The following is a 25224-nucleotide window of genomic DNA, read 5'->3' as shown; positions in this document are numbered from 1 at the left end:
GAATCAAATAAACACCAGGAATTGTACAAAAATGGGGGGAATTTTATTCACTTAAAAACAAAACAGGCACAGCATCGGTCTGAGCAAACTCACATGCACAGACAAAATATTGACAATAATAACAGACAATATACAGTGTAAAGTCACAATATCAAGGACAATAGTGATAGCGATGATAATCGCCAAGGCAAAAATGTTACGGCACAGAACAATTTGGTGGTAAGAGTTGTTACTGTGTTACGACAACACAAACACACAGACAAGGGCTGAAGAGCTACCAATTCTCAAGAAACGTCAATCACCCCAGTCCTTTTACCAGCCGCTAAGGGGCTTAAATGAATGAATGAATATGCATTGAATTCTAAAGTGCATTCACTGACTGGCATTGAGCTAGGGTTAACTCAGTGTTTCCCCTCTCAATGACTCAAACTACTCAGCGCCCAGTTTATTAGGTACACCCCGTTCACGAAAATGGTTCGCTCCTACAGACAGTGAGTCACGTGGCCGTGGCTTGCTATAAAAAGCAGGCAGACAGGCATCGAGGCATTTAGCTACCAGTCGATTGAACGTTAGAATGAGAAAAACAAGTAACCTATGCGACTTTGAGCGTGGTATGATCGCTGGTGCCAGGCGCGCCGGTTCCAGTATCTCGGAAACGGTCGGCCTCCTGGTCTTTTCACTCACGACAGTGTCTAGGGTTTACAGAGAATGGTGCGACAAACAAAAAACATCCAGTAAGCGGCCGTCCTGTGGGTGAAAACAGCTTGTTAATGAGAGGTCCAAGGAGAATGGCAAGAATCGTGCAAGCTAACAGGAGGGCCACAAACAGGCAAATAATGTCGGGGAATGGCATTTCGAAATGCAGACAACCACACCGGCGTCCACTCCTATCAGTTATAAACAAGCGGTTCCAGTGGACACGTGCTCTCCAACACTGGACAACTGAGGAGTGGAAAAACATTGCCTTGTCCGACGAATCCAGGTTCCTGTTGCTTCATGCTGATGGCAGAGTCAGGATTTGGCATAAACAGCATGAGTCCGTTTCCCCATCCAGGCTGGTGGCGGTGGTGTCATGGTGTGGGTAAAGTTTTCCTGGCGCACGTTAGGTCCCTTGATAGCAATTGAGCAATGTTTCCACGCCCCAAAGAATTCAGTCAGTTCTGGAAGCAAAGGGGGTCCGACCCGGTGCTAGATGGATGTACCTAATAAACTGGCCACTGAGTGTATATTGAAGCTATGTTATGTCCTTTTCATTTGTGTGTGTAAAAAGCAAAAACAGTTGGCAAACAGTGATTGTAGTGATGGTATTGGATTTAAATCAGTTTCTCTCAGCCATCTCTGGTCCTCGAAGCTTCAGGCTCTATAGACTGAGTATTCCAAACATTAAGAACACCCTCCTAATACTGAGTAGCGCTCACTTAGTGTATATTTTGAATCTGTAACAATACTTTTCAATATAACACATCTCTTTAAAACTGACATGTTCAAAAATAATACCCATGACATGGCACACTGGACACCGTGTGTTAAAAAAATATACACGTGTATGGGCTTCCAAAAATGAACTACTCAAAATACTGAATACATAGGCCTATTTATTTACAAAACTAATAACAGAGACCATCCAGGACCATGGCTGTGCATCACTGATATGGATTCCTATATTTAGCTGGGTAGTGTACATTAGTGCACACCGTAGCAAAATGTTTTGCATTGAAAAACAAAAACATTTTACACTTCATATAGGACAATATCAGCTAGTCCCTCCGGTTTGCTTTCTTTTCGTGACTACTCAATCCAGCCCATGTAATACAGTGATGCTGAAGCTGCATGTTCATGATAGCGATGTTGACTATTGTCTCATAATGCCACAGCCCCAAAGAGTTGCATTGTCTGGGTTCCAATGGCATTGACTAGAGCCAATTATCCATCTATGGCTCTGGGATTGACTATCATTACTGGTTAGATAAAGCACATCTGGTCTACAACACTGCAACCAGAATGGAATGCACTACAAATTAGATCAAAGTTGAATTGGGTACAGAGAACACCTGCTGTACACTATTTGAATATGGCTAAGTATGCCAATGCCAAGTTGCTAGTAGCTAATTGTGCAGTTGCAGTATAGAAAATATCAGCCTAGTCTTTTGCTACAATGCACAGCAATATTGTCTTGATTGTCCAAGCTAGTAAGAAATATTTTAGTCAGTCAATAAATATCGTATTTCCTTCAGTCAGTCGACAGGTCACAATAATCACTGTGCTGTTATAATGTATTCTGCCGGTCATTTGTAAATATGTTGCATGGTTATGGCACTGGGTTGCTTTGTCCAGTCCACTACACTTTTAGCCAGCAGAAAACCTCTTGCTGAGGTAATTCAATCAAAGCTGCTGTTTCGTCTTGGGAGTGGGAGTGTTAGAGACACCTAGATGTTAGTCACAGTCATTCATAGTCATAGGAAAGTGGGTGACAGTCGGCGACAGTCTCTGTCACTGGAGTGGTATCCAGAGCTAAACCACAGTGGTCGTAGTCTGAGAGTCTCCCCCATAGAAATATAATTAGATCATTCTCTATGGTCTCCCCAGTCTGAGAGTCTCCCCCATAGAAATATAATTATATAATTCTCCATGGTCTCCCCAGTCTGAGGGTCTCCCCCATAGAAATATAATTATATAATTCTCCATGGTCTCCCCAGTCTGAGGGTCTCCCCCATAGAAATATAATTATATAATTTTCCATGGTCTCTCCAGTCTGAGAGGGTCTCCCCCATAGAAATATAATTATATAATTCTCTATGGTCTCCCCAGTCTGAGGGTCTCCCCCATAGAAATATAATTATATAATTCTCTATGGTCTCTCCAGTCTGAGAGGGTCTCCCCCATAGAAATATAATTATATAATTCTCTATTGTCTCTCCAGTCTGAGAGGGTCTCCCCCATAGAAATATAACTAGATCATTCTCTATGGTCTCCCCAGTCTGAGAGGGTCTCCCCCATAGAAAATATAAACTAGATCATTCTCTATGGCGTCTCCCCATTCTGAGGGTCTCCCCAATAGAAATAGATCATTCTCTATGGTCTCCCCAGTCTGAGAGGGTCTCCCCCATAGAAATGTAATTAAATAGATCCCTATGGTCTCCCCCATAGAAATAGATAGTTCTCTATGGTCTCCCCAGTCTGAGAGGGTCTCCCCCATAGAAATGTAATTAAATAGATCCTATGGTCTCCCCCATAGAAATAGATAGGTTTCTTGGTCTCCCCAGTCTGAGAGGGTCTCCCCCATAGAAATGTAATTAAATAGATCCCTATGGTCTCCCCCATAGAAATAGATAGTTCTCTATGGTCTCCACACTCAGAGGGATCAGTTCAGTTCTCAGCAGAAGGGGGTGTCATTTAAGGTCAGGGTTGACAATGTAAGGACATACATCAAACATTCACAATCACTCTCATAAACATCAACATGTAAAACACACACACACCTTTCACTCTTCCATGCCACCGACACCCACCTCTTTTTCTTTCCCAAGCTAGTTGCAGTGATAAACAGTCCCTACACCTCCTCTCTCCCTCCTCCTTCACTCCTTCTCCTCTCTTTCTTCTCCTTCAAACTGATGCTTTGTATAAAAACAACTCCCCACGTCATTCTTCCATTATCAGTTCTTCCCTGTCTCCTCTCCTCAGGACTTGAGTCCCATGCGGGCCATCAGCTGTTCGTAGACGGTCCAGGCCATGGCTGCCATCAGAGTCCTCCTCAGAGAGCGTGGCACAGCCCCACGGAAGAAACCCCTCAGACCATGCTCCTGAAGGAGAGAGAAGAGGAGAGTTCAATCACTGTTCAGTTGGTAAAAACAATAGTGTGTGCAAGAAGAGATGTTCAGTCGCTTTTGGAGGAACATTTACATTCAATAAGAAGTGCTTCAAATCCATAGCTATATCTCATGGATTAAAATACTCTCAGAATAGGAAAAATTGGAAGACCAAGAATGGTAGCTTAAACATAGGAAATGAATCATGTAGTGTATATTTTCATTAAGATTCAGGCCTCACCGTATAGATGTAGCGAATGGCGTCCTTAGTGGTCCAGTGGGCGGGGCTGACCTGGATGTGAGTCTTGACCACGTCGGCTGGCTGGGTGACCACAGAGGCCAGGACTCCAGCCATCACCCCACAGCCAAAGTTCCCCAACGGGGCATAGGGCGACGAGCTCACCTCTGAGGGAAGAGACCGCACAGAGAATGTCAGACCTACACGGGCACTAACAGAAAATACATCGGCAGGTAGCCTAGTGGTTAGAGCGTTGGACTAGTAACCGAAAGGTTCCTAGATTGAATCCCCGAGCTGACAAGGTAAAAAAATATGTTGTTCTGCTCCTGAACAAGGCAGTTAACCCACTGTTCCTAGGCCGTCATTGAAAATAACTTAACTGACTTGCCTAGTAAAATAAAATAAACATGTCATTATTCTGGATTACTTGGAATTCAGTGCAAACAATACCCCACATGGCGTTTAATAGCTGTTTACACTAACAGACACCAATGTAAAGAAATCCTGCTGAAGTAACACACTTGACTATTCAGTGTGTCGGTGTGACATTTTGTAGTCTCTCACTCGCCCTCTTCCCCTCTTCTCACATAGAGTGTGTTTCTCTTACCCGGTGGCAGGGACCTCTTGGCCTGGCTGTAGAACATGACGTAGATGCCAGAGAAGGGGGCGTCTCGGAGCAGTGTGGCCGTCAGCCCGGAGAACAGAGCCCTGGGCCCCTCCGCTCTCACACACACTCTTCAGAGCTCCCAGAATTGCTCACGTAGTTGTACCGTCCGCTCTGCGAAACACACACAGTAAATACACCACATTATACACTACAACCACAGTAGATCACGTAGTTATACCGTCCACTCTGGAATACCTACAGATTACCAGAGGGTTGGGGTCGGTTCCATTTCATTGACTGAATTGAAATGGAATTGACACCAAGCTGAATACGAGGAGCGGGAGGACGGCTCATATAATGACCGGAATGGAGTCAATGGAATGGTATCAAACACAGGTTTTCATCGTTTGATACCTTCCCATTCACTCCATTCCAGCCATTATTATGAGCCGTCCCTCCCTCAGCAGCCCTCCACTGATTGAATACTAACTCAATAACACAACATTACACACAACTACTAGCAACATTTAAACACTAAACCAGATAGATATCCAGCACCACTGGAAACCAACGGAGCGCCATTAATAAACAGATGACACATCGTAGTCATACAGATGAAGAAACTAGCAGGCGACATAGTTCCATTAAACATTTGTAGTCGTGACACATCCTCTATGCACAGCTAGATGCTCGGGCCTAATAAAACCAACACGACAGAATTTATTCAATAGAAGCGTTTAGTTCCCAAGGCAATCAGCTCTCCCATCAGATAACCTTCTCTCTCTCCTCTCTTTTCCCTTTATCTCCTCCTCCTCTCTCTCTGCGGTAGCAGGCTGCTAATTCTACCATCCTCCTCTCTCTAATTCTACCTTCCAGCTCCAGGCCACAGACACCAGAAATATCCCAGCCTATCTGCTAGTGCTTGTTCTATGCTATTACTGAACCACCAACTCCTCCCCTTCCTCCTTTGTTTACTTCCTGACTTCATTCTCCCTTTCCTCTCACACACATTCTGATTCTGAACCATTCCTCATCTTAATTCATACATCCTTCCACCCCTTCTTCCATCCATTCATGCTTATCTTCCTCCTAATCCATCCTAAACATACATAGCTGTAGCAACCCTCACCTCATCCTTGCTCCTCTCCGTCCACCTCCACCATTGCCTCAAAGTATTTTTCCATCCTCATATAGCTGTAACAACCTCTCGCCCACTCAACCATACCTTAATCCCAGCTACTTCCCCTCTCCATCACTCCATCTTTTATTTTAGTCCATCCACATTCACAACACCGAGAAGAAGCTCTCACCTCGAAGCGTGTCTTGATGACGGTGACAGGCAGCATGCAGACCCCAGCCACGGCCCTGGCCCCGGCCCCCAGCAGCACAGCCTCCCCAGCGTTAGGGGCCCGGCCCTCCTGGAAGTAGTGCTGCTTCAGTGAGTAGAAGGTAGAGAAGTAGATCCCTACGCCTGGGATACAGCGCACAAAAACGATGGAGAGAGAGAGAGAGAGGGGAGTGAGAGAAAGAGAGAGAGAGGGGAATGAGGATTAGAGTTGTGTGACGACATAGAGAGACGAGAGCGTGTGAGAGAGGGGAGAGAAGTGGGGAGAGAAAGAGACAGGAAGGCGAGAGGAGGGTGAGAGAGAAGATGTCAAGATTTAGATTGGTTGAATTCTTTTTAAGGTAGAACAATGGCGAAGTGGATAAGTGTTGGGATTCACTGAGTTTTTAAACGACGGAGCGCGGACATGGTTCAAACAATAAATCGAGCACCATCAACTTTCTGGGTTTTCAAATGTATACTGTGCTAATGAGGACATGATAAAAGAGTCAAGGTGAGCAATGTACAATTCGGTGTGAAATGCGCGAACGAGGCATTTGAAGTCGGAAATTTACATACACCTTAGCCAAATACATTTGAACTCAGTTTTTCACAATTCTGACATTAATTCGCAGTAAAATTCCCTGTCTTAGGTTAGTTAGGATCACCACTTTTATTTTAAGAATGTGAAACGTCAGAATAATAGTAGAGAGAATTATTTATTTCAGCTTTTATTTCTTTCATCACATTCCAGTGGGTCAGAAGTTTACATATACTCAATTAGTAGGGTTAGCGTTGCTTTAAATTGTTTAACTTGGGTCAAATGTTTCGGGTAGCCTCCACAAGCTTCCCACAATAAATTGGGTTGAATTTTGGCCCATTCCTCCTGACAGAGCTGTGTAACTGAGTCAGGTTTGTAGGCCCTTGCTTGCACACGCTTTTTCAGTTCTGCCACACATTTTCTATAGGATTGAGGTCAGGGCTTTGTGTGGCCACTCCAATACCTTGACTTTGTTGTCCTTAGGTCATTTTGCCAAACTTTGGAAGTATGCTGTGGGTCATTGTCCATTTGGAAGACCCATTTGCGACCAAGCTTTAACTTCCTGACTGATGTCTTGAGATGTTGCTTCAATATATCATCATAATTTTCCTCCCTCATAATGCCATCTATTTTGTGATGTGCACAGACCCTCCTGCAGCAAAGCCCCACAACATGATGCTGCACCCCCGTGTTTCACGGTTGGGATGGTGTTCTTCGGCTTGTAAGCCTCCTCCTTTTCCTCCAAACATAACAATGGTAATTATGGCCAAACAGTTCATTTTGTTTTTCATCAGACCAGAGGACATTTCTCAAAAAGACGATCTTGTCCCCATGTGCAGTTGCAACCGTAGTCTGGCTTTTTTTATGGTGGTTTTGGAGCAGTGGCTTTCTCCTTGCTGAGCGGCCTTTCAGGTTATGTCGATATAGACTCGTTTTACTGTGGATATAGATACTTTTGTACCCGTTTCCTCCAGCATCTTCACAAGGTCTTTGCTGTGTTCTGGGATTGATTTGCACTTTTCGCACCAAAGTACGTTCATACTCTGAGGAGACAGAACGCGTCTCCTTCCTGAGCGGTATGACGGCTGCGTGGTCCCATGGTGTTTATACTTGCGTACTATTGTTTGTACAGATGATGAACGTGGTACCTTCAGACATTTGGAAATTGCTCCCAAGGATGAACCAGACTTATTTTCTGAGGTCTTGGCTGATTTCTTTTGATTTTCCCATGATGTCAAGCAAAGAGTCACTGAGTTTGTAGGTAGGCCTTGAAATACATCCACAGGTACACCTCCAATTGACTCAAATGATGTCAATTAGCCTATCAGATGCTTCTAAAGCCATGACATAATTTTCTGGAATTTTCCAAGCTGTTTAAAGGCACAGTCAACTTAGTGTATGTAAACTTCTGACCCACTGGAATTGTGATAAAGTGAATTATAAGTGAAATAATCTGTCTGTAAACAATTGTTGGAAAATTACTTGTGTCCTAACCGACTTGCGGTTCAAACTCGTTGAAAAACGAGTTTTAATGACTACAACCTAAGTGTATGTAAACTTCCGACTTCAACTGTACATGGGGCCGCCATCTTTATGCACCTCTGCTATTGTTCACACAAAAGAAAACAGTTGTAAAAAAAAGTCCTGTCGTTTCTTGGAGAGTGACGTGATGTACTAAGAAAGTCTGGTTCTTAGAAAAAGATTAACTAACCAAAGTGATACACTAAGCCAGACTTCGTACACAGACTGTGTTAAAACAGGGAAAGTAAACCACAAGATGAACAGGGAAGCCAGACTGTTTCGATTAGACTCTCACCGGTGACACTCCCTTCCACAGGCCCAGGAAGCTCTCTGTCCGAATGACCTGGATAAGCACCGTCATCATCCCCACTTTAGGAGCTCTGAGACAGGAGATAAATAAATCGTTACACACACACACACACATTAAGCTAAGAGACTGGATACCTGAAAATAAATTGAAAGCCTACAAACACAGATTCACCTGTAGATATGTTCCCAAAACGTCTTTGGGGGTCAATTCTAGTGAGGAGTTATTAGCATGGAAGTGTGTCTAATTAGCATATATGGGTCAAATGAAGGGATTCAAACTGTCTGAAAGCTACTGAAGAGGGATTCTACACTGCCGTGTGTGTGTGTGTCTCTGCGTGTTTGTATCAGTGTTTATGCAAGTATACATGCGCGCGTGTGTGTACCTGTGTGTCTCTGGCTCTTTCTGTGTACGTGTGTCTTACAGACTAGAGCTGGGACGAGAAACCCAAAAATTACCGACACTGACATTTCATATCATACCGAAGCAATTTTGCGAATGCATATATGAAAGCAAAACGGCATAGAGAAAAGCATCACGCTGCCGGAGCACAACACTTTCATCTATGCCGTTTCATTTGACCCAATCAGAGCCCTGTTCTATCCCAAGCTTCCAACACCTGCTGTTGGCAGTTCCCCCAAGTGATGTAGCGAGTGGCCTCGTTCATTAGTGATGTTGCGAGTAGCTTCGTTCATTAGCGGGTTCAAATGAACGGAGACAAAAACTGCCGTCCCAGAAATCCAAGAACAATTGCTGCCAAACAAGGACGTTGTGTCGGTTGTTTGGGCCTATTTTTGTTTTCAACCTAGTGACATTGAGCAGAGTGAGGCGATGTGCTTGAACTGTCGCACAACTATAGCAACCACTCGAGGTAACACCAACAACTGTTTCCACCATTTGAAACACAGGCAGGTAATAGAGCATGACGAATGCATGGCGAAGAAGAATTAGGCAGAGGTCAACAAGTGTCATGACTAGGGCTGTCATGAAATGCTGTCAGCGGGTGATTGTGATGCAATTAACTGCCTGACTAAAGTTAATTGACTGTTAATTAACATAAACGTGTTTAGAATTTCTGGCTACCACGCATAGCCTACAAGCCACTGATGCAGACCTTTGGAACATCTACATTTTAAGTCCAATAAATCCATTTAATATTGCTTACAGCATTACAATAAATCCATAGTTTATTTTAGGCAGGTCTAAAGAAACATGAGGTGAAGAAAATGTAGCCTATTTCAGAAGAACACAGTGATTTAAAGGGACAATGAAGGGCTGCGTACTGGCCATTAGCAGAAGTTAGCAAGTTTGGTAGGCTATCAGCGGCATCAGAGCGCAGTTTTGGAGCCTCATTACCGTGACTCAACGGTCATGTGGAATTTGACTGCGGTCATGACTAATGACTGCCGGTGTGGCGGTAATATGGTCACTATAACAGCCTTAGTAATGACAAGAGCAGTGCCCAGGGACAACAACCCAATAAGGAACCGTTTGCACACACAACTTACTATGCAACACACACTAACCGATGGAATGAAATTACAGATGGCATAACGTACCACATCGCAAAAGAAGATGGTTCACAATCTGGACAAGAAATACAATGTCATGGCAAAATAGCATCGGAGCTGAAACGGGTGCAGTGCAGTATTTCGCAACAACAACTGATATGTGATCCAGTAGGACGGCGAAGCCCTACATGTCATTGACACTGCACTACATCGAAGCTATGAATTGAGCAGGCGCTTTATCAAGTATATGTAAGGACGGTTATTTGTCTTTTCTAAGTCGCCTTTCTCATAGGCCTGCAATTTCAGAGTTTTCATCCTAAAAGCTTTGTTGTTCCAATATACATACATTATGTTGTTGATCCATTGTCCTAAAAATGCTAWCCTAATGTAAAAAGTGTTACTGTATGCAGGAGGCATAGATARAGCTCTAATTTAGGACACACAGGGCCTGGCCARGTGCATACCATGGTACTAGCCAAGTACAGTTCAGATGGTTTTGAAGAAGCAATAATAATAACACACACACGGATACTCAATCAGACACATCTGTCTCAAAGACAGCCACCTAAATAGAGTCTCCATCATCCTTCCATTGCCCTCTCTCATACTCTTCTCCTCTCTCTTTTATGTCTGTCTGTCTCTTTTCTCTTCTTCTCTCTCTCTCTCTGCTGTTCCTACTGTAACCCAACAGTACAGTATCCTCACAGAGGGAAGGATGGAATGAGCCTTGGCAGCCCCCCAGGCACGTGCTTCATCCGCCAAGCTTCTCTCTCTCTCTCTCTGTGTGTCTCTGTCTCAGGTCAAATGGTTTGTGTCATATGACTCCCATCACTGTAACCTGTCTGTGGCATCATGCTGCTTTGTGGTGAAAATCAATTACACTTTTCAACATAGGGGCACTGTTCATGGTGCAGGCGGGGGGTGGAGTGGAAGGGGGGTCATGTGTGGTGTGTGTGTGTGTGTGTGTGTGTGTGTGTGTGTGTGTGTGTGTGTGTGTGTGTGTGTGTGTGGTGTGTGTGTGTTGTGTGTGAGGGTGTGAGGGTGTGAGGGTGTGAGGGTGTTTCTCCCCTGCTGGGGCACGACACATGAAACAAATGTGCCAAGGCTGACTGACAGCCATAGTGATGTGTCGCAGGGATGGGGATGAGTATTGGGGGACGGGAAACTGATCCTAGATCTGTACTAGAGGAACTTCACCTGGAGCGCTATATTGAGGATGCAGGAAGAAAAGGAAGCACAATGTTTACAACTGTCAGAAAACAAGTCAAAGGCTTTTTACTTCTCTCATTTCAGCAGTTTTTCTGTACGCCTCTGTGGGCTGTATTGATAAAGTGTCTCAGAGTAGGAGCGCTGATCTAGGATCAGGTCCCCCTTTCATCTTATTCATTATGATCTAAAAGGCCAAACTGATCCTAGATCAGCCCTCTTAGTCTGAGACGCTTTATGAATACTGATCACTTCCCTAGAGCATTGTTCTCCCAGTCCAGTCCTTCATGGTAGCACAACAATACAGATCACATGCATCAGGAACCACTGGATTAAGAAGGAGAATAACATGTGAAAAGTATCTACTACCACAGATTACCTGTCCACTCAGACTTTCTGAGAAAGCATCAAATGAATCAAATCGAGTTTGATTGGTCACATACACATATTTAGCAGATGTTATTGCAGGTGTAGCGAAATGCTAGAGGCCCCGTTTATCACAGAAAAGATTTATGAAGTCAAATGTACTTCTTCCCAATCAACATAACTAAGATTCCATCAGACAGGAGCTAGGGTCTGTCATGGGATAAGCAGTATATCACCATTATAACTAAATTGGATTACTGGGTGAGTGAGTATTTTCATGCTTGTCAGAAGTGTTCTTTTTGTGGTTCCCAGTTCCCTACAGTCTCCTCCATATTGTCTGTATTGGTGAGGACTGGCAAAGTTAGCTGAAGCTGAAGCTGCGCATCAGGTGCTTGTAGTCTGTTTAAAATACCGGTCCTGTTGAGCGTTACATCATCTTTTAAACGCTGGATCACCTGGTAACCAAATAACTTCCGATAATATATTATGGCATTTCTTGACACAGTGTAAATAGGGTGCAAATGGAGAGTAACTGTGCACCTCCCCAAATAATAATTTATCATAATTGAATGGCAAAAAATGTGTCAATTTATGGCGATATGGATTTGTGTCCGAATTGCGAGCTCCACTACATACCCAGGCTTCATGTTGTTCTGCAGGGTCTGCAGGCGCGTCTTGACCAGGTCCAGAGGCTGGAAGAGCAGCGTGGAGCAGGTGCCGCTCAGGGAGCCACAATGAAGGCTTGAGAGTGTGCCTGGTGGGGGGGGGGGGGGGGAGCGGTGGGGAGAGTGGGGGGGGGGGGGGGGGCGTGGAGAGAGAGTCGAGATGGAGGAGAGAAGAGGGTGAGAAAAAGAGGCGAGGGATAAGCACAGTTCACCATGTCGTTTTCTGTGTGACTGATGCTACATACACGGGATGCAGGAAGGCAATACAGCTTACACTGCACATTCTGTTTGTGAAAACACAAACAATGCCCTAAAAGGCTACGCACAGTACGGAACATGTTCATGGATGTATGCACAAGTACACGCAGATACAACAAATTAACAACGGCAGCCACAGACACAGGCGAGTGCCACCCAACCAGTGGTAATGGAGATGCGTGCTGACAGTCGCACCACACAACCAGTGGTAATGGAGATGCGTGCTGACAGTCGACACACAACCAGTGGTGATGGAGATGCGTGCTGACAGTCGACACACAAACAGAGGAGCCGCCATGGCGAATCACACGGAGACTCAGCGTTATCATTATCCCTCACCAACTCACAGTCTATAGAAAGCTACAAACAAATGAGAGGGGAGATTACAAGCACAAAGCTAAATACACGCTGACAGACGGAGGAGATAAATGGACACACACTGATATACCAACACACAGGCGCACGTACATACATACATACACCATTGCACTGCACACTCATCTGGAAAAAGGAATGTGTATGTGAGGATGCTAGATTCATACTAGACTTCAAGCACTATACAAAGCTCAACATACCATAGTGCCCTTTAAATTCATTACAAAGCTCACGGCCCTGGGTCTGAAACTCCTGCCTATGCAACTGGGTCCTGGACTTCCTGACGGGCCGCCCCCAGGTGTGAAGGTAGGCAACATTACGTGCTCGACACTGGTTCTCAACACTGGGGCCCCACAAGGGTGCGTCCTCAGGCCCCTCCTGTATTCTCTGTATGGTCTCACACAGTTCCAACTCCATCATCAAGTTTGCTGACAACAACAACAGTAGTAGGCCTGGTTACCAACGACGACGAGATGGCCTACAGGGAGGAGGTAGGCACTCTGACGCGCATGTGCCTGGTAAACACCTCTCCTTCAACGTCAGCAAAACAAAGGAGCTGATTGTGGACTTCCGTGTAGGAACAGAGTTGAACAGCCCCATCCTCCCTCAACAGCGAACATGACCGCGGTGGAGACGGTCAAGAACTTCAAATTCCACTGTGTAGACATCTTAGAAAAGCTAAAATGGTCAAATCACACGGACACCTGGTGGTGAAGGCGGCAGAACAACTTCAGGAGGCTAAGAAATTGAGCCTCTCCCAGAGGGCCTCACGTGTTCTACAGGAGCACCATCGAGAGCATACTGTCGGGCTGCATCACAGCCTGGTACGGCAACTCACTGCCTCTGACCGTAAAGGCACGTTGAGAGGGTGATACGTGCAGCAAAACGCACCATGGGGTGCACACTGTCTGCCCTCCAGGACATCTACAACACCAGGTGTTGCAGGAAGGCCAGAGATATTTTGGAAGGCGACTATTCAGCCACGTAGCCACGGCTTGGTCTTCTCGCTGGTTCTATACTCGAACTCGCGGGCAGTAGGAGGCATCATGGCGAAAACTGGAAGACTGGCCAATAGTTTCTACCGCCAGACCATCAGGCTGCTGAATAGCTCCCACTAGTCAGCTACCTACTACCCCCTCCCTCCTGCTGCTCACCTATGGACATTTCCTCCCCACCCATCAATGACATCTAATAACACTGTTACAGTTGTTAATATGTTCATATTTCTTCTTATTATTTATATTGTTTTATTTCACACCTGAACCCCTGAGTCTATTCAGTCTATTGAGTCATGTCTTGCTCTCTCTCCCCCCTTATTGTTACCTACATTCGTGCTTTCCCCTATCAAGTACAGCCTCAACAGTCTTTGTCAGTCTGCTTCTCCCCCTATGTGTCACCCCCTCACAGTCTTCTAGTTCCAGTCTGACTGCTCACACGCTCTATATGCTTCACCCTGAGAATGAACAGTCCTTTAGTCAGTCTGCTGCTCCCCCCAATGTTTCCCTCCTGCAACAGTCTTTAGTCAGTTCTGCTGCATCCCCCTATGTTCACCCCCTCAACAGTCTTTTAGTCAGTCTGCTGCCTCCTATGTTCACCCCCTCAAACAGTCTTTCGTCAGTCTGCTGCTCCCCTATGTTCACCCCCTCAACAGTCTTTAGTCAGTTCTGCTGCTCCCCCCTATGTTGCCACCCCTCACAGTCTTTAGTCAGCCTCAATGGACATGTATTTATTCATCACTGCTACAGTTATGTATATAGTGCTATTTCTATTGTTGTTTTTTTATAACAATTTTCATTGTTTTATTTCACTTAGTCCTGCAGCAGATGTTCACTGTACCCTCCAATCACACCTGCAACCCTGTACATGTGAATTTTAAACACTCAATCTGAAACACACATGGACACACACACATATATACACACACACACACACACTCACAGATGACACACACATATATACACACACACATATAGATGCTGACAAGCGGATGATGCCGGATCTCAAATACTGTAATCATGGTGATTAACAATTACTTTTAAAAGCATGTAGACACAACTGCACAACAGCATAGCATGAAAACGCATCCACACTGGCACTTGACAGTAACACACACACACACACTGGCTATCCTCCCTACCTTTCCCAAGATGCTTGAGGGTTTGCCTCCTTGAGAATCCTGTTTCTGTTGCATGTCTCCCTCTTTCACCTCTCTCCCTCTCTGTGCTGCTGCTACGAACAGCATATTACAAAATAAGCCATCTCCATCTCTCGCTTCCCTCTCTCTCGATCTAACACACAATGGTTTGCTTCTCGATCTAACACACAATGGTTTGCTGCTGCTACCTCTCTTCTCGCCCCCCCACCCACAGGCTTCTAAATTGGTTTCTCTCTCTCTCAATTGCTCGTTGATTCGCATATACACATGCATATACACAACAGAATTGCGCTGTTCTCTCTCCTCCCCTCCCCTCGCTTTCTGACAAATTTTGTCTCTATGAAATGATGTATGAGTCATGCAGTGGCTGTGTCTCTGTGTGTGATTTAGACTGTGTGTGTGTGAGAGTCTGTCTGTCATCTCTGTGTGTGTGTGTGTGACACTAAATATGGGTCACTGAGAATTGGATGGTGGTGGGAATCTGTTTATGCAAATGAATGTGTGACTTTCAGCCTGTGTGCACTACACTGTCTTCCCCAGGCCAGGATGACATAACCAATGTAATATTCTACTACACTAATTTTACAATGTTTGCACAGAAAATACAACTTTCTCAGTCTTTGGCAGCCTCCTTTACCACGACGTCACAGGCTTAGGCTCACAACCCATTATTCGCATCATTACAAACAAATATGTCCTATTTTTCTAAAGAATGCCATGGCAACAGACAACTATGACCAATGAGGGGCTGCCTGTAGAACATAAAAGGGTATTGGGCCTCACCTCCATGCACTTTGGACGATTTCAACTCCATACTTCTGGAGAATATAGTCAAATCCTGCCCATGACCGCAGGTATTTAAACCAAATCTTTGCAGAAAACAAATTTAGCTAACAGAATGATGGTTTGTGCCATCATTCTGTTACCAAACATTGCATCTGCAATGTTCAAGTAAATGTGTTTTAGTAACATTTTCTGTGGAAATTGTTAGAAGTAGTCCTTGTGCAGAGAGTTGTACGGTTTGTTTAACTTTGCAATCATTTGGTTTTAATTTGACATACATTTTAAAGCTGCAATATGTAACTTTTTGGGTGAAGACCAAATTCACAGAAATTGAGTTATAGTTCTGTCATTCTCATTGAAAGCAAGACTAAGAAGTAGATCTGCTCTATGTGCGTTATTTCTATGCTTCCTGTCCTTAATATTTCGTTTTTGCGTCTTACATTTGTACACCAACTACAAACATCTGAAAAAATATATATTTTTGGTTATAGAAAATATATTTCACAGCGGTTTATATGGTAAAAAAAAAACGATTCCCAACACTTTTGTCATAACTTAAATTAGAACTATTAGATTTTTAGCAACCAGGAAATGGCGGAGCGTTTTCTGCATCTTTAATTAAAGTGAATATTCTGAGACTCAGTATCACTCTGTCAGTCAGGTTAGCTCGCTCGTATAGTAACAAAGACAATGCCTGTGGACTACATAGTGTTCATGTATACATTTGTAGCTAACGTTACTAACTTACCAGTGCCAACTCCATTTTTGATGATGATGCAGTGGATGAATCCAGAAAGAGCGATTCGTGCGCCTCCTTCCCTTCTCTTGCCGTCTTGTCGCTGTTTGTTTACAGCCCCAACTACAGTGAGGGGGTGAATAGCTATACCAATTACATACGCACGTCAACATAATGATGCAATGTTTTGCAGAGACTCGCTACAGCTATTAAACTATAAAAGGACTACATCAGGTCAAACTGAATACATTAGTTAGCGACCTTTTTAGCTATTGAAAAGGTGGTCAAATATCATGCGCACGGCACGTAAACATACCTTACCTGGCTTTAAAGCGCTTTGAAGTTAGCTAGGGATCGATTATTAATTTCAAAGACAGTCATTTTGCCGGTGACAGGCTACAAGAAACAAGTCGTCATTACACCAACTAGCGAACTGTTAGCTGAACAAAAAGCTAGAGACCTAGTAAGCGCGGACCTTTCAGTAATACTATAATGGTGTTTAGCTCAAATAAATACTCCGTTTAATCGTTAGGTAGCTAGCAAACTGTCTCAGCAAGCTAGCCAACGTTAGCTGTCCTGTCTTTGCAAAAGTACTTGGCTGGCTTTGTACTAAAACGTTTGACTGCTCACAGCAACCAACGTGTATTCATCTACTACCTAGTAAAATATAATTCACTAGATTTAAAACGTAGACTATGCAGTTGCTGCCATCCACCTTGTTTATTGCTGTCAATGACAATGTTTGTCAGTGTCGGGAAACGTCAAACCTGCAGTGCGTGCGTAGTGAGATCAGCAATTTCCCCCCCACGTCGCCCCAAGCCCCTCTCTACCCCGTACCAGTCGGGGCCAACCGGTTTCATCTCGCTTTCCACTGCAAAATATACAGTGGGAGGGGAGCATAGGCAATATTTCTAGTTATACTCTTTGAACCCTCTGGTGGTGTACTTGAGGACTGCATATGTGTAAATACTGTAGCTAATTTGTGGTATCGCTCCTTCGTTTAAAACTTGTTTATTCCTTTAGTGTGAAAATTAATATTGATGCAGTGAAAGTATTAACTTCAGGGTTAAATATTGCAGTCATATCCTTTTAGTATCATTTTATTGAAACATGGCATCTGATAAAATACAAAATACTCTGAAATAAAACAATTGTCAATATACCCCTCAGTGACAACTCATTAAACATCGAGTGAAAATTCAGCATAAGCATACATCCCCACTAGATCTTGCAGAACCTCTAAACTCAATTGAAATATGTGAAAGTGCGATAACAGCAAATGAAAGTGACCAAGCTAGATTAAAAATAAGAGTATGTATTCTTAGATGTGAAGTAGAATTCACACCATGTAGTATTCACTGCCACTCATGTGCAAAGAACAGTGCCATCTAACCCACCACCATTCTCTCTATTTAGCAGAGCACATGGATCAACAAAGCAGTCAATCATTTCAAGAGACCAATAACTATCAGAAAAGACCCTGCACATATTTCAGCATAATACAATTTGCAAGTGTTTAGGCTGTAGTTATTCTCAGTGTATATGCACCAACTTAATGCCTGTGACCTTCAGGTATAAAGTGCAGGCTTTAACTGTAGATGTAATAACTGTGTGCAAATGTGATGCATGTACTACAATGTGGATTAAAAGTTAAGTACTAATGTGTGTGCAGAAAATACCAGTGAAAAAAAATGTATACCAGAAGTACATAGTACAACACTAATAAACCATATTAAATTACTGCATTCATAAAGAAAAAACATTGTGCACAGCGAAAGATGGCAGAAAAAGTATCATACAAGTTCCAAGGGAAAAAGAGGTGGCAGCGGATATTGTGGTGTATTCTAGCCACACTAACAATTTAAGCTGCTAAACCATGTCGGAATAATATACTTCTTATAATATTGAAAATGGCTGAGTAGAAAAATGGATCTAGAAAGTCACATATTTGGAAAGCTAGCCTCTAAAAAAAGTCACATTCATGACAAAATATAATTTGGCCACAGATTTGTTTTGCACACATGCACTGTACAGATTTCAAATGTGAATTAGTAAATCTAGGAGAACGATCTCAGATCTCCAACTAGGCCTACCTGAACAAAACAGATGGTCAAAAATGGACACTGAAGAGAGCAATATAAATCTTGGTATACAATTATTTGTATGATAGCAAGGATGGCTGATGGAGCAGTCAGCTATAGAATGCACTATTATTTAAATCTATGATAGATTTTGCATTTCCAGTATGGTCCCTGTAAAAGTTTGCATCTCTCTCCTGTCACGTTCATCTCACTCGGGTATAGGCTTGGATGCGTCGCTGGTCAGATCCATCTCCTCATCACTGTCCCCCATGCCTGTGCGATTCATGACACGGCGCATGTTTAAAGGCAAGTCCCCGCGCCTGCAAAGAGTAAATCAACAACTTCAGAGATATATTTGGTAACAGGTTTTATGACTGCGAAATTACTTAAATACATTGAGATCCTTTTATGCGTGTTCAAAGTCAAAAGACCCAGTAACATAGTGTTTCTGTAAAAAGGAGTGCCAAAAACACCATAACTATAATCAGTTTAACTATCAAAAGGTTGGGTTGTATTCAGTGAATTCAGAATGTTTCCCCCCCAAAATTCTGACATGATCCCTTCTACCTGACATACATTCTACACCTATGGCAAAAACCAGAACGCGCACACAGGGGGGGCCCCAGGACCGCATTTGGGAAACTCTGCTCTACACAATCCATTTCTAACTAAAACTTGTGGAACATTTCACTCTAATGAATATAGGGTAGAGGGAGGGATGACCATACCGGAGCTTGCTCTTCAGGGTGCTGACCTCTCGGGTCACGGCGTCTTGCGACTCAGTGGCATCATCAAGCTCCCTCTGCAGCTTCCTGCGGTTGGCGTTGGCACGTGTCACTTCCTCCTCTGCCTCCTCCAGCTGACGCTTTAGCTGACGTGTGCGGTTGTTCGCCTTGTCCGCCTGTGGAGTACAGGAAGAGGACGTTCAATCAGTGGCTGCAAATATATGCATCCATCTATGGAGGCTATACAGTAACTGTGCAAGGTGGTTCAGTGGCTGCAGCTATACAGCATGCGGTTTCTGGTTGTTTTCCCAGATATCAGCGCAGATACAGGACAGGTCTGCACAGATTATCTGGGGTATATTCATTCGCCGGTTTCCGTTGGAAAATGTTTAGTCTGTTGCAAAACGTTTGTAACAGAAATCGTTTACTCCAAACTGAAAACGTTTTGCAACAAAAAAAATAGTTTATTGGACAAATTCAGGTAGGTCCCTCTGATGTTCGTCCCAACTGATGTTGGAGTAGGTAACTGATCTAGTTCCACGCAGAGTAGACCCACCTCTGCTTTGTACTGCTCGGTGTTGCGTCTCTCGTCCTCCACCTGCAGCAGCACCTCTTTCAGCTTCTTCTCCGTGCGCCTGACCAGCCTGGACGAATGCTGACGCTCCCTTAGAACAGAAAAAAACATGACTCATGAAGGGGCGTTCTCCTAACCTGCTTCTCAAAATTCATAATCGGTCAAAGGGGAGGGACCTTGGATCCTCTCCTACAATACATTGAAAAGGAAACAAGGATAGAGGACGTGAGGAATTGAGGAAAGACCAAGGGAGACCGCGCCAATGGTTTTTTACTTACTTGAACTCCAAGTCCAGTTGCTCCTCCAGCTGCAGTAGCTTGGCCTCCAGGGCAGCGATAGAGGCCTTGTATCTGGACTTCACAGTCTCCTCCAGCTCCTGCAGCTTGAGCTTCAGCTCCTTGTTCTGCCGGTCCAGCTGGGCCCGGAGCCCCTCCAGGCGCTGGGCGGTACTGCGCTCTGCCGTCAGCTCAGTGGTCAGCTGGTCAGTCTAGGGCGGAGTGTGTGGAGGTATGGACAAGACTATGCATTGAGATGAATTGGACAATGTAGTGGCCGGCCTATAACGTTAGACATGGTGTATTTGTCTCAGTTGGGTACTTCTACTACAAATAGAGCTCTAACGATTCGGGTTGAAACACCACAAACAGAACTCAATTATTCTTCAACCAGAGTCCCTCTTTTCCCTTCATCTCCTTGTGACTAACCCAGATAAATCAAACACTTTCCTCGGTACAGCTCCTCTGCGATCAGTTCATTACCTGCAGTGTGGTTCTCCTCAAGCGGTCGTTGACCATCTCTGTGTTCAACTGCTCCTCCTCCAATTCCTCCTCTAGCTTAGCGATACGAGACTCCAGCCTCCTCTTCTCATCCACCGTCAGGGAACTGAGGGTGGGGGGGGGGGCATTTTGGTTGGGAGGAAGAAAACCCATCAGAGAAATTGCAAACTCGATGCAACTCAATGCAATTTCAGTGTTTCTATGATGTGTCTGAGCCGTACTTCTTAGCGTTGTGGCTGTTGAGCTCATCCTGCAGTTCATCCCTCTCTGTCTGGGCCTGTTTCTTGACTCGCTCAGCAGACGCCAACTCCTATGGAAGATGGAGAGGAGTCTGTCATGAGGCGCATAAGAACATGGACAATGGGGGTGGAGACAGCGAGCCAGAGCCCTGCAGCCAGACATACCTCCTGGAGATGGATGGTGTCAGCCTCCATTGCCTTGACCTTCTTTTCGTTCTCCTTGGCCATGTTGAGGGCCTCGTCCCTGGACAGACGCAGATCCTCCAGCTCCCTCATCTGATCTTTCAACAGGGCCTGTATAGGAGAGAACCAAAGGACTGAGTCAAGTACCACACCAGACTGTAGAGCTTGGTATCCTTCTACTGAAGACTGCACACTGCCTATTTTGTAGTGAGCTGTGAACTACGTTTTTGTCAGTGTAAACCTAACAGCTGTTAAACATACCTTCAGCTCACTTTTGGTGCATAGAGAAAGTCACCGTGTATGTGAGAGATCAAGCCATTCTCAAAACCAGAAGCCAGTTAAAACAAAAATCCATCAAATTTACTGCTCTGCACTCAGGTAATTACTTCATGCTAAAAGTCTGACTTGGTTTGTTCAAGGGACCAGCTGTGACCCCTCTGGTTCTAAACTGTCGTAGCTGAATCAGAATTAGTTAGGTAACATAGATAAATAAGATGTTTTATTTACTTTATACTTGTCATTAGAATGTCTTCTTTTGGACTATACTGTTGGCAGTTGCATTTTCCTTTCTTCTCTAGGGAAAAGTCACTTGGGGCCCAGAGAGGGGAGAGGTCAGGCTTGTCTTTTACATGTCTGGTAATATGCAGAATATCAGAAAGGGAGAAGTCAGGTTTGAACATTGTCTTCATATGTGAATGTGTCTGTAACTATTCCTAAACCATGTGAAGGGATGGCGTGATTAATGGGGAACCAGTTAGTTATCTCCACAATGTCTGTACTCCAGTCATTCCCTCCTTTTCTCATTGGGGGGGGGAGGAGTATGGCAGTGTCTGGAACCATTGTATTACCCCTCTGATGTTGCATGAATCTTAACCTAGTATATGACCTAGAGGCTCACTCCCCACTGAGCTTGTCCAGGAGGGGGTGTATTTGAGATGGGAGTATCTAGAATTGACATATGCCATTGGATGAGGTAATGTTTTGGTACTATGAAGTACCAAGAATGAGAAGTAGAACCTCGCCCAAGAGACCAAACTGAACAATTATTTATAGCTAATGCTATCTGGCTATGGGATACTCCTCTTTCAAGTAAAAGGCCCTTTGTGAAGTTTCTGAGATCTGTGGTTCGTCATGTGAGTTGAGAGGGGTGTATCTTGGCTATAAAAGATACTAAGTATTCTTTTGTAAGCACTCTAAGAGAATTCATTTATAGACACTGAATTGATCTGAGAGTCAAAGGGCTATGGTGAAGCTCATAATTACAGATGGAGTTTAAAATATAACTCTGACTTGTGTGTGGTTTGTAAACTCTCCTCATTTAGTAATACAGGAAATTACCACGACAAAACTGAGACCAAATCCATTAACTAGGCCCATGGTCACAAGCACCAAGTGCCATCTGATATGCAAGCACCGATGAGCGACTTGGAGCAACCACCACCAGGGACAAGTGAACATTAACCAACTTAGAAAACTCACTAGGAACAACCCTGTTCCCCAACGCCTCTTTGCTCAGCCCTGAGTACTCACTGGAGGGAAACCGCTAGCCATATCCTCACTTTCCTCCACCTTAACAGGAGACTCACTAAGCCTACATGCTACAGGAACTGTCAACCGCTCCTCAACAGGAAGTGTCAAAACCAGTGGATCTGGCTTTTCCAAACTATTTTTCAAGCTCTTGATTCTCCTCACAAAACAGCAGTGTCACCCCGCAAAACCCAGATCAGGTCTTCCAGCGGATTCACACTAGCATCACGATTGGGAATAATCTCCCACACAGTTTAGTGAGAAAATTGTCAGCTAAATCTGACACCCAAACAAGCTCACGGTCAGCCTGCTGAGGAACCACAACCTTAGCTACTTTGACAAGGAACATGTCCTTAAATAGACACACGAATCTCTCAACCTGCAGAAGGCACACAGATCTCTGCCCAGAAGGTCTCAGCTAGAGACAAGAATAATTTCCTGGGAACCACCATCTAGTTTAGCATAAACAATTTTCCTTCAGGGCCCCCCACAAATCCTCCTCCCGTTTTTTTTTTTTTTTTAAGTTTAGTTTTTTTCCCATCAGCACTCTCCTAAAACATGATTAACTTTACAAACTGGGGACAAAACTCCCCTTGAGAAACTACGCTCGGGCTGCATTCAGCACAATGCTACCAACCATAGCAACAGTTAGCCACTAGCCTAGCGCTAACACATACTCAGACTCCCAACTGGGAAATCTAATCCTGCAAAACCGATAGTTTTGATTTTGAGTTAAATGCCCTACAGTAGATAAATACCAGCTGCAAACAATGTACTAACCTCATGGCCACCGCCACAAACATTTGTTGACCAAAACCCATCAGCTGAAACTCACTAGCACTGCTCCAAACCTCTCCTAGCTTACTTTAGACAAACATCTGCATTGCTACCCGTAGACTTCATTGCGCTAATGCTAGTTAGCATTCGCCCACGAAACTGCCAACTTCATTCAGACAGCAAGCAGACACAAACAAATGGTATCCACAAGGTCATCAGATTCTGGGTTTGTAGAGGATCTTGCATTATCCTTTTAAATAAGTAACGTCATGCTTCAAGCCACACCCCACCACATGGAACAAACGTAGCTTGAAGAACATTTTGGGGAAACGTGTCTTTCATGACAAACAATTACACAACATTCCAGCACCTTCATGACAACTTGGTCGGCCAGTCCAAGCAGGTTATTATTTGTTCAGATGGTGACAAAACAAATACAAAAAGGCATACACAAACTAAAGACAAAAACAAACGAAAGGCCTCGTGGCCACCAAACAAAACCAGCAGCCTCAAGCTATGCCAGCTGGGACACTGCCTATCATCTTCATTGGCAGCACCTATGTGCAAATAAAGGCTTGGCTCAGCATCTCAACCCAGTTGCTGCTGCCACCTGGGGATGGAGTGTGGAAGTGTATCATGGTAGTGCGTTTGTCCTAACACTAACCTTCCCACCCATAACATAACTAACGCGATGCACAGAATTATTATTTGGCAGGGAAGACATTGTAGATCATTGATTCTACACCTCAATTTGCACAAGCTGATCCTCTCCAACAGACTTGGAAGTTGTAGGAAAAAGAAATTGGTCAGTTAAAAGGGGAGAGTCAATGAAACCAACCATGGAAGTATAATGTAGCGAATTAAGGGGGTAGCCCCGACCGAGACCTGGGTCTAGCGACTGGCAAGCCAACACCTAATTGATTGGAAACAGCTTGTGTCAATTACAAAACATTTCCTACATGCAGCAACACTAGCGAACAATCCTAGAAATACCAGTAAAAGCAGAGTGCCTCAAAAAAGTAGCCTAAAACTCACTGCCCTCCTGTGTGCGTCCCTCTGTATTACCTGCAGTTTCTTCAGCTGTTTGAGGGCCTCGTCACGACCCTTGTTGGCCATGCTGATGCCTGCTTCCAGTTCTCCCAGGTCTGCCTCCAGCTTCTTCTTAGCAGCCACGGCCAGGGCTTTCTGCCGCCGCTCATCCTCCAGCTCAGTCTCCATCTCACGCACCTGAGGAACATCACACAGATCCAAGGTTGTGTTTAGTAGGTTACATTTCTTATTAGAGCATTTCTTATTGTATAAGTTCAAGTAGTCTGTTCCGGTTTCAGACTGCTTTCTTCCAATTGGTATGGAATGAACACAACCCAGTACCTGTTTGACCAGCTGCTTCCTCCTCTCTTCACCTTGCTCATCTCTGGCCTGCAGGTCCCTGTCGGACTGGGCCTTCATGGCCTGCATGTTGACCTCCAGACGCAGCTTGGCGTCCTCCGTGGCCTGCAGCTCGTCCTCCAGTTCCTCCAGCTGCACGCGCATCTCCTCCAGCTGTTGATCCATGGCACGCTTCGCTTTCTCCAGCTCGTGGACCTGCACAAGAGGCAAAAAGGAGGAACTTCAGAATACAATTAAAACATTTTCATTCAACAATGAGGGAGTGTGGGAGGGATGGTGCATTCACGTTTTGCGGCATTTGGGAAAGTTCCAAACTATCCTCACATCCTCCCGATTTGTAAAACACATTGGAGAAGGTCAGACTGGATTTGTATTTTTAGGAGTCTATAAGACAGGACTCAATGAATCGAGAACTTGATTCACCCACTAGCAATAGTTCCACAACAACATTCGTGATCGGACTTACACTTTTACCGACGTCGTCCTTCGATGAGACCAGGTCATCCATCTCTGCCTTGAGGACCTTGTTGGCCCGGTCCAGTTCATCCTTCAGG

General features: G+C 44.4%; 1 protein-coding gene and 1 pseudogene across 1 annotated transcript; both read right to left on the bottom strand.

The window, feature by feature from the left end:
• Positions 1–19: 19 nt before the first annotated feature.
• LOC111961721 (mitochondrial glycine transporter B-like) lies at positions 20–6141 on the bottom strand (annotated as a pseudogene).
• A 12140-nt stretch (positions 6142–18281) lies between these two features.
• Positions 18282–25218, bottom strand: LOC111960934 (myosin heavy chain, embryonic smooth muscle isoform). Its single transcript, XM_023983371.2, has 10 exons — positions 25137–25218; positions 24653–24865; positions 24347–24508; positions 20960–21088; positions 20777–20865; positions 20538–20661; positions 20058–20266; positions 19762–19870; positions 19209–19381; positions 18282–18800 (listed from the first exon to the last, which is right to left on the bottom strand). The coding sequence occupies exons 1-10, from the start codon at positions 25176–25178 to the stop codon at positions 18689–18691; spliced, it is 1362 nt and encodes a 453-aa protein (XP_023839139.2). The 5' UTR covers positions 25179–25218; the 3' UTR covers positions 18282–18688.
• Positions 25219–25224: the final 6 nt, after the last annotated feature.

The sequence above is a fragment of the Salvelinus sp. IW2-2015 genome, linkage group LG1 (assembly GCF_002910315.2).
Source record: "Salvelinus sp. IW2-2015 linkage group LG1, ASM291031v2, whole genome shotgun sequence".
Taxonomy (NCBI): domain Eukaryota; kingdom Metazoa; phylum Chordata; class Actinopteri; order Salmoniformes; family Salmonidae; genus Salvelinus; species Salvelinus sp. IW2-2015.
Note: the sequence above shows the minus strand (reverse complement) of the source record. Positions and strands in the feature narration are given on the sequence as shown.